The sequence below is a fragment of the Chlorocebus sabaeus genome, chromosome 26 (genome assembly GCF_047675955.1).
Source record: "Chlorocebus sabaeus isolate Y175 chromosome 26, mChlSab1.0.hap1, whole genome shotgun sequence".
NCBI lineage: Eukaryota > Metazoa > Chordata > Mammalia > Primates > Cercopithecidae > Chlorocebus > Chlorocebus sabaeus.
Window position 1 is genome coordinate 20836489 of NC_132929.1, and position 9302 is coordinate 20845790.

The 9302-nt window shown below is 55.6% G+C and overlaps 2 protein-coding genes across 4 annotated transcripts; one reads left to right on the forward strand and one right to left on the reverse strand.

Annotated features, from left to right (window-relative positions):
* The first annotated feature begins 356 nt into the window (after positions 1-356).
* Positions 357-4183, forward strand: DUOXA2 (dual oxidase maturation factor 2). Of its 2 annotated transcripts, none has more exons than XM_008016765.3 (6): positions 357-506; positions 1555-1612; positions 1891-2025; positions 2281-2494; positions 2859-3073; positions 3497-4183. In XM_008016765.3, exons 1-6 carry the CDS (start codon positions 360-362, stop codon positions 3688-3690), a joined length of 963 nt encoding a protein of 320 aa, XP_008014956.2. In that variant the 5' UTR covers positions 357-359; the 3' UTR covers positions 3691-4183. The 2 variants fall into 2 exon arrangements, with proteins under 2 accessions (XP_008014956.2, XP_072868234.1); XM_073012133.1 differs by lacking the exon at positions 357-506 and adding an exon at positions 533-1293.
* Positions 4176-8939, reverse strand: DUOXA1 (dual oxidase maturation factor 1). Of its 2 annotated transcripts, XM_008016767.3 has the most exons (6): positions 8579-8939; positions 7909-7966; positions 6810-6944; positions 6314-6527; positions 5825-6042; positions 4176-5131 (listed from the first exon to the last, which is right to left on the reverse strand). In XM_008016767.3, exons 1-6 carry the CDS (start codon positions 8723-8725, stop codon positions 4872-4874), a joined length of 1032 nt encoding a protein of 343 aa, XP_008014958.1. In that variant the 5' UTR covers positions 8726-8939; the 3' UTR covers positions 4176-4871. The 2 variants fall into 2 exon arrangements, with proteins under 2 accessions (XP_008014958.1, XP_072868233.1); XM_073012132.1 differs by lacking the exon at positions 6810-6944.
* Positions 8940-9302: the final 363 nt, after the last annotated feature.

Consider the following 9302-nt stretch of genomic DNA (forward strand, 5'->3'; position numbering starts at 1 on the left):
ACCAGCCGCTGGGCTGGGACACCCCTGCGGCACGCCGCCCACGCTACTATAAAAGGGGTCCCGCGCGACTTCCAAACTCAGGGCGAACCCGCAGAACCAGGAAAGTAACGTCTACAGACAGTGAGAAGTAGTTTCGTTCGCGGACTAGAACAACTCTCTCGGTACCAACCCCAGAGCGTTGAGAGCAGCCCACCTCCACGCTTCCTCAGCGGAGAGGTGCAGAACTCAGACTTCACCAGCCCACTGGGTCCCGGCCTTGTACGCGAAGAGACGCCAAGGACGCGCTCTCCCGCGTCCAGGTGGCCCCACCTGGCTGGCTTGCCTGCCCCTCTGCGTGCAGCTCGCGGCCGCCGTGCATCATGACCCTGTGGAACGGGGTACTGCCTTTTTACCCCCAGCCCCGGCATGCCGCAGGCTTCAGCGTTTCACTGCTCATCGTTATTCTAGTGTTTTTGGCTTTAGCAGCAAGCTTCCTGCTCATCCTGCCGGGGATCCGTGGCCACTCGGTAAGGGTGTCCTCCTAGTTCAGGTAGAGTGGGGGAAGGCTCATGGGCAGATTGTCTCCTGAGGGACCCAGAACAGGTAAGACTGTACAAAAGCCTCCATGAATAGTCGAACCGAGGTTCAGGTGGAGCGAAGTCAGGAGTCTGGTGCAGCAAGAGCACCCCTTTCCAAGGACTGGCACAGCTCCCCATCCAGGACATCCTGGAGAAGGACCCCAGCTGGGTCACTGGGAAGACTGCTGCAGAGAATGGGTGCTCAGTCCACTCATTCTGAGGCAGAGTCTAGGCTTCAGGTACTGGAGGGTCTCCCACCTCTCCCAGGACTAAAGCTGCACTCTCATCCCATCCCGTGGGTGACGACCTTCAGGCCAAAAGGACAGATGCCAGCAGCTCAGACTGTGGTGTTCCCCTTTGCACTGGGTTGAGACGCATGTGTACGGGTGCCCCATCCTAAGGACTGAGACTCCCACCTTGGATTAGAAGTTAGAGCCAACTGGGTGCATTGTCTTAGACTTTCCCCCTCTCCCAGAACCTAGGTTGTACATTTTTCAGTTCTGGTAGGACCCAGCTTTTCTGCATCTTAATCTGTGTGGGTTTCCCTGGACTGGTGCACCTAGGAGTATCTGCATTCCCACCTCCTCCACTTGGAGACCAGGCCCTGTGGCCTCCCTCTTCTGAGGGAGGTGACCCCTGCATGCCTAGCACTTCTGGACTCACTGAGCCTCACCAAGCAGTGACTGGACCAGGAGACAGAACCAGGACCCGGCGCCAGACAGCTGGGGGAGTGAAGGTGGTGGAAGAGTGCCAGGAAGTGGAAGTAGGGGGAGGCACTGTTAGGGTAGATGGGAAATGGGGCTAGGGAGGTGAAAGTGCATGGTCACAAAACATTAGAAATGCCAGTAGCCCAGAGGGACTTGCAGGAAAAGCTCGCCTAACATTAGTCTCAAAGGTCTGGGTATAACTAAAGATCCAGGTGAAGTGGGGTCAAGGGTGGTCTTGGGGACTCTGGCTGGGCAGGGCTCAGGCCTGACCCGGGTGCCTATTCCTGCAGCGCTGGTTTTGGTTGGTGAGAGTTCTTCTCAGTCTGTTCATAGGCGCAGAAATCGTGGGTGAGTGTGTGGTGCAACCCAAGGGGAGAGGACCAGGGTGACAAAGGAGGTGGGCAGAGGGCACTTGGGACAATAGGGAACTGGGGTTGGTTTTCTCCTCCTTCATCCCACTCTCCAGCTCCTTCTAGGGCCCACTTTTTGGCCCTTACCATGCAACTACATTGGACCTCTAAGTCCCCATTTCTCTACAATGCCCCACCTCCCATCACCACTCCCTAATTCCATTTTCCCACCCTCTTCCCCGCCCCCCCCCCCCCACCGTGTGCCCTTCCCTACAGCTGTGCACTTCAGTGCAGAATGGTTCGTGGGTAGAGTGAACACCAACACATCCTACAAAGCCTTCAGTGCAGCGCGCGTTACAGCCCATGTCGGTCTGCTCGTGGGCCTGCAGGGCATTAATATTACACTCACAGGTGAGGGGGCTGGGGCTAAATGAACTCCTGGGGCTGGGAGATCCCCTGGTTAGGAGACTGTCAGGATAGCTGGAGGGCCTGTCACATCCCACAAGCTCAAGTAGCTTGTGGTCCTCGTGGATTTGTGTTTTCTCCAACCACCACCGAACCCATTTCTCCCGCCGAGAGTGCCACACTCCCACTTTCCTGTCTGAATCCGCTTAGTTGCGAGGTCTCCGACCGCGCGCAGCCCCATGAGACCGCCACACCCCACAGGGACCCCAGTGCATCAGCTGAACGAGACCATTGACTACAACGAGCAGTTCACCTGGCGTCTGAGAGAGAATTACGCCGCGGAGTACGCGAACGCGCTGGAGAAGGGGCTGCCGAACCCAGTGCTCTACCTGGCGGAGAAGTTCACACCGAGTAGCCCTTGCGGCCTGTACCACCAGTACCACCTGGCGGGACACTACGCCTCGGCCACGCTGTGGTAAGCGCTGGAGGGAAGGCTGTGTGCATGTGTGTGTGTGCCGGGAGCTGGGCCGTGTGAGCCGGAGGATGCAGACCTCGGAGGCACTGAGCAGCTGCAGCCAGACCCGACGCGCTCGGGGTGGGCATGACAGCCTCGGGGGTTAGAAGATCCACGAGGTCTGCACAGACCATCGGAATCCGGAGAGACTCCAGCCACCGCCTGGACCTCGGGAGCACGCTTCTCCCCCGGGGAATTCCCCTGCGCCGCCGCCATCTCAGCCCGTGGCTTTGGCGCTGGGGTAGGGACAAAGGGGCGCGAGGCTCTGGGAACTCCAGGGGCTGGGAGAAGCCGGCTCACGGCTGGTCCCCCCACTCCCCGGCAGGGTGGCGTTCTGCTTCTGGCTCCTCTCCAACGTGCTGCTCTCCACGCCGGCCCCGCTCTACGGAGGCCTGGCACTGCTGACCACCGGAGCCTTCGCGCTCTTCGGGATCTTCGCCTTCGCCTCCATCTCCAGTGTGCCGCTCTGCCCGCTCCGCCTAGGCTCCGCCGTGCTCACCGCTCAGTACGGCGCCGCCTTCTGGGTCACGCTGGCAACCGGTGAGGACGGAGGGAATGGGCCCCGGGGGCTAAGGGTGGGGACAGGATTCATACCCGCTGTGCACTTTCCAGTTTACAGAATGAATTCACATCTATTATCTGATTTGCCCCTCTCAATAGTTCACAGAAACAGGCACTGTTATGACCATTTTACAGATGAAAAGAGGGGGTCTTAGAAGGGGTGGGTGTCTTGCCGTGTTTCATGTAATCCAGATTAGAGGTGTGTGTGGGGCCCGGGGAGGTAACACAAGGAGTAGTCTCCAAAAGATTGAAGAGGGGCCGGGCATGGTGGCTCAAGCCTGTAATGACGGCACTTTGGGAGGTCAAGGCAGGAAGGTCGCTTGAGGCCAGGAGTTCGAGACCAGCCTAGGCAACATAGCCCTGACTCCACATGCCCTCCTTTCTTTGCGTCCCCCGCCACAGGCATCCTGTGCCTCTTCCTCGGAGGGGCGGTAGTGAGTCTCCACTATGTTCGGCCCAGCGCTCTTCGCACCCTTCTGGACCAAAGCGCCAAGGACTGCAGCCAGGCAAAAGGGGGCTCACCTCTTATCCTCGGCAACCCACTGCACAAGCAGGCCGCGCTCCCGGACTTAAAATTCATCACCACTAACCTGTGAGGGGGACCCAATCTGGACTCCTTCCCCGCCTTGGGACCTGGCAGGCCGGGGAAGCAGGAGAGCTCCGGGAAGGGCACTGCGCGCAGCTGGCGCGAGGCCGACATCCGCAGGCACCAGGGAAAGTCTCCTGGGGCGAGCTGTAAATAAACTTGTTTTTTCTTTTGTTTTTTAAAAACTTTTTTTTCCCCACTAATTTTCATGACTTCTCCGCTCCGGGGTCGCACGCCCTCAGGAGCTTCCCTGGACTGGAGACAGCGTAGTACACTCTCCGCTGTGCTGTGAAACCGGATTCTCTGCGTCTAGAGACTCCAGAGTAATAGGGGTGCCCTCTAGTGAGGCCGGAGGGACCCTACCAGAGACAGCATCTTTCCGAGCCACCCCAGGTGGACGTTAGGTGGCAGTGATGAGGCAGGTCACCCACTCCCCGTCCTGGACGCCACTCAGCTAGCCCAGCTGAGCGGGGTGGGAAGGAATAGCGTTTTGGAGTTGATTCACTAACTTCCCACCTGACTTCTTGTGAGGTGGTGTCTGAGGGCCAAGGCAGGTGTCAGCAAGGCATAGAAACATAAATCCCGAGATTCTTGGCAAGTCCTGCAATCTTATTTAGCAAATTTGGAAACTGAAGCTCAAAGAGAATGTGGCATAGTTGGTTAATGTTAGACCTCGGATGAGAAGTTTGGTGTCCTCTCCTTTCCAGTGCTGTCTTTCATTGTACCAAGAGGCCACACAAGCTGAGGAAGTAAAGGAAGAACAAAAGGAACCCAGGAAAAAGGAAAACAAGAGGTGCCAAGGGATGAGAGGAAACCATAGGAGAATCATATGTAACCCCCACACTGCCGGTGTTATGGGGGTGAAGTTAGGTTTCAGTGAATAGCATCTGGAAGAGGCAAGGCATCACGGAAAGGCTGGGTTGCTGTGCAGAGACGAGATAGCCCCTGCTTGGCCTTATCATGGCAACAGGCTTTATGGACAGGCCCAGCATCTCTTCAGCCCCTTAGGGCTTTTTCTTTTGTTTTGTTTTTTAACATCAGTATGTACAGCCTCCTTTTTCTATTCCGTCTGTAGATTGGTGCTGGGGGTCTGGTACCAGCCACGCTGAGGGCAGTTCTGCTGGTTTTATGGGGCTCCAATGAGGTTTGGAGCAAGACTGGAAGTCCAGGTGGCCTCCACGGGGAAGAATGTTATAGAGCACAGTCAGGATCTTCGGGGTGTGCCCCCTTACAGTATGCCTTGGTGGAGGAAGCCTCTGATAGGGGAATGTCCTGGGGCTCAGGACTGTCGGCCATGGACCGGTAGCGGGGGCTCAGGAGTCCACCTTCCTCAGGACTCCACTCCAGCATGGGGTCTTCATCAACACTCTGGTTGAAGAAAGCCTTCAGCCTGTGAGGCTGCATCCTGTGGGCCACCACCATAGCCAGGCCCAGCAGCACACATAGCAATCCTGGAGACGAGGGCAACAGTTGTCCACTTTAGTGCTAGTAACACCACCCGAGGACATCTTCCCCTGGGAGTGTCAGAACAACTCTAAGGGAAGCCTGGAGCCCCTGCTTCAGGGAAACTTGGGCTCAGAGAGGAGACTGGCTAAGGGGCATGTGGCTGGTATAGCTCTGTTGTCCTGAGTTTCCAGACTCCAAGCCCAGTGCTCCTTCTGTTATATCCCGGGGGAGAGAGAGAGAGAGAAAGGGGGAGAGAGAGAGCTCTGAAAATAGGGAGAGAAAAGAAAAAAACCCTGGGGAAGGGCAGGGCACAGAGGGGGAGGCATGAGGAGGCACATGAGGGAGTAGACAGTGAGATAGGAGAGGAGAAGAAGACTGCAGGACAATTTAGGGCTGTGTAAGGCAGGTCAGAGAGGGGACAGGGGGTTGGAAGATTTTAGAAGCCTCTGGGTGAAGAGAGTTAGGGGATGACAGAGACAGAGAAGATACAAGGGAGTGGGCATCTCTGAGGAAGGAGGGGAAGTGGCACTGGGGAGAGAAAATCAGGAGACAAGAGATACAAGAGGGTGGGGCTTTAAAGAGGGCAAAGCCATCCTGGCCCCCAGGAGCAGACCCTCAACTCTACCAACATGATGCCCCCAGGCCCTCCCTCCCTGGGCTTGAGCCTTCCAGTGCTTGTCTTTAGGGCTGGGTCTTACCTGTGGTCAATGTGATCCAGAAGGCTGGCCCATGGTGAGTATGCAGCACAGAAGCGCCCAGGTGCAGGGGACATGGCGGGGTGAGTGATGTGGCCATGGAGAAGAAGAGCAGAGCCAACAGCTGGAAGATGCCCGTGGCCAATAGCATGTAGCCACCGTATACCAGCACAGGCATGGAGAGCATCACATTGGCCAGCAGCCAGCAGAGGAATGCCACCCTGGAGAGCCAGGACCCAGTGAGGACTGGCCCGGGTACTTCCACCTGCTGGTGAACCTGGTCGGGCCCAGGTGGAGGCTCAGGGACCCAAGAGTGACCCAAAGATATGAGGTGGGGATTCCTTCCCACAGACTTCCCAAGGCAGCACTGTGGTGACTGGTGCCAGGCCACCCCACCTGATATACGCACGGGAGCGGAGGAGAGATGGGGAGAAACCCTGTTCCTGAATCTAGGCTACCAGGGCCTCCACCCCATCCCCTTCCCATCCTCACCACAGCATGGCCGAGGCGTAGTGCCCCGCTAGGTGGTACTGGCGGTACAGGCCACATGGGCTTCTTGGAGTGAACTTCTCGGCTAGGTACAGCACAGGGTCTGGCAGCCCCTTCTCCATAGCCTTTGTATACTCCTCAGCATAGTTCTCGCCCAGGCGCCAGGTGAACTCCTCGTTGTAATTGATGGTCTCATTCAGCTGCTGCACGGGGGTCCCTGGGGCACAAGGCAGCTGTGCTCAGCAGGAACCCAAGGGCCAGAGTGGGGCCTAGGTAGGGACTCACTCACACTGGGCAGAGGGACAGGAAGTGGTCTCAACTGAGAGAAAGCAGCTTCCAAGGCCCTGAACTTCCCTTCCTACCATGCCTCTGACCTCCCACCTCACACATCCTCCCAGCCTCAGTGCCAGGCATCCTATAGCTCTTTGGACCACACCAAACATAGATCCCAAAGACAGCAGAGCCTTCCCCTCCCTCACAGGTAAGAGCCCTCCCTCACCTGTCAGCGTGATGTTGACTCCACCCAGCCCGACCTGCAGCCCAATATCAGCGCTGATCCACGCAGAACTGAAGGCCTTGTATGATGTGTTGGTGCTGACCTGGCCCACAGACCACTCAGAACTGAAATTCACAGCTGTGGTTGGGGAGTTGGACATATGGGAACTCAGAGAGGTCTGGACATTACTAGGTTAGAGTCCGAAGGAGAACTACAAGGAGTCCATGTCTGTTTTGGTCATAATTGGATACCTGTTAACTAGCCAGGGTCTGGTTCATGGTAAGTCTGTCAACCATATGTGTGGGATTTCCCTTGGCCACATTCTGTTTACCTCTTCCCTCCCTTTCTCCCTGCTCTAGGGAGAGTCACTCAGGGAGTTGGGAAGGAAGCATGAACCTAAACCATGCCAGGCAAGGCAAAAGCAGATAGCTTCAACACAGACTTTCTTTGAGAAAGACTTTCTTGCTCTGTCTCCCAGGCTGGAGTGCAATGGCATGATCTCAGCTCACTGCAACCTCTGCCTCCCAGGTTCAAGCAATTCTCCTGCCTCAGCCTCCCGAGTAGCTGGGATTACAGGTGCCTGCCATCACGCCCAGCTAATTTTTGCATTTTTAGTAGAGATGGGGTTTCACCATGTTGGCAGGCTGATCTTGAACTCCTGACCTCAGGTGGTCTACCCGCCTCAGCCTCCCAAAGTGCTGGGATTCCAGGCATGAGCCACCATGCCCGGCCTCACGGAGACTTTCATCTCTCCTATTTGCCTAATCACCAAACCAAAGCAAACCGCCCTTTCCCATTTCCTCCCTTCCTCTCTGGGGCCCTCTCCCCACAGACATTCATTTTGACCTCCTTTCCCCCCCGAATAAAAGTGTTAGGAAGGTTGAGGAGATGCATCCAGTTTGTTTCCCAGGGTGACACCTCTCCAGGCAAGGGTAAGAGTGAGGAGATAAGGCCATGGTGACAGAGGCGTATGGGCAGGGTCTGGAAGCCACCTTGAAGCAAGGGCCCACCGCTGTGGGGAAACAAGGAGAGGAGAGGCAGGCTGCTGAGGGAGTTGAAGGGATGGAGGCAGCTGCCCAAGTCAGTTGCACTTCGCACTCACCCAGGATCGCAGCCCCGATGAATAAGCCGGTCACCACCCGCAGCAGCCAGAACAGCCTCTGAGTCGCAAGGTGGGTGGGTTAAGTAAGGAGTGCCCTCCTTCCACGTCTACCTTTCCTGTTTCCAGACTTGGGGAAGGGGTGGGAATTCTAAAGCTGAGATCACTTGGTCAATTGAAATCAGGGTGTCTGGCACATAATAAGTGTTTGTTTGTTTGTTTATTTATTTATTTATTTATTTATTTATTTATTTATTAGAGACAGGATCTCACTCTGTTGCCCAGGCTGGAGTGCGATCTCAAATCACTGCAGTCACTCAAGTGATCCTCCTACCTCAGCCTCCCAAGTATCTGGGACTACAGATGCACACCACGATGCCCAGCTAATTTTTTTTTTAAGAGATGAGGTCTATACTATAAACCCAGGCTGGCCTCAAACTCCCACCTCAGCCTCCCAAAGTGCTGGGATTACAGGCATGAGCCACCATGCAGCACCAGCGCTCAATAAAAACTGTTGAATCAATGAATGGGGGGCTCTCTGCCTGGGATGGTGGTGATGCTTTCTCCACACTGGGGTCTCCTTCCTTAGCCTGGTTGTAGTCAGAGACTCTGGACTCCTCAGCCTGAGGCTGAGGTCTCTCTGGGCTGGGGTCTCCGGGACTGGGTTTCTCACCGTCTTTCCCCGAATGCCAGGCAGGATGACGATGAAAGTGGCCAGTGCAGTCAGAAAGATCATGATGATGGTGGCCGAAGTGGTGTCCATTGGGAAGGTTGGCTTGGGGCCAGCATAGAAGGGGAATGTGTGTCCTAAAGCAGCCATCTTGGTGAGGTTGTGCAGGGGAGGCAATGCTGTTCAACAACAATAGACATTTATTGCATGCCCTCAATGCACCTGGCACTGTTTTTAGTGCTGGAGATACAGCACAGAATGAGCCACACTAGGTTCCTCTTCTCTGGAGCTCACATTTTGTGCATCATCAGACTCTGCTATTACTGCCATTCCACTGCCGCTCGGCCATCCATCTCCCCATCTTTTAGGTGACAGAATGAGGGTCTTTGCCATCAGTCTCTGTTGCCCCATTCTCCTCTCCTAACCCCCAGGTTCCATAAATCAGTGCTACCACCACCCTTGAGGCTTCTCTGTTTCTTCTGGGTCTGTCTCAAGAAATAAAATTCTCTTCTCTCTCCTTCAGGCCCCTAGCACAGATAGATCACAGAACATAAAAGGAGCTATATTTACTATCAGGTGAAGGCATAAGGTGAAAGATAGTACAGAATACAAAAAGATTGGCTTTCTTCCTCAGTACCCAAAGGAACAAAGGCCAGGCAGCTCCATGCTGAGTATATAATCCAGCCACATCACTGAGTTCCAGACCGGGCACTGCCCACACAGGTCT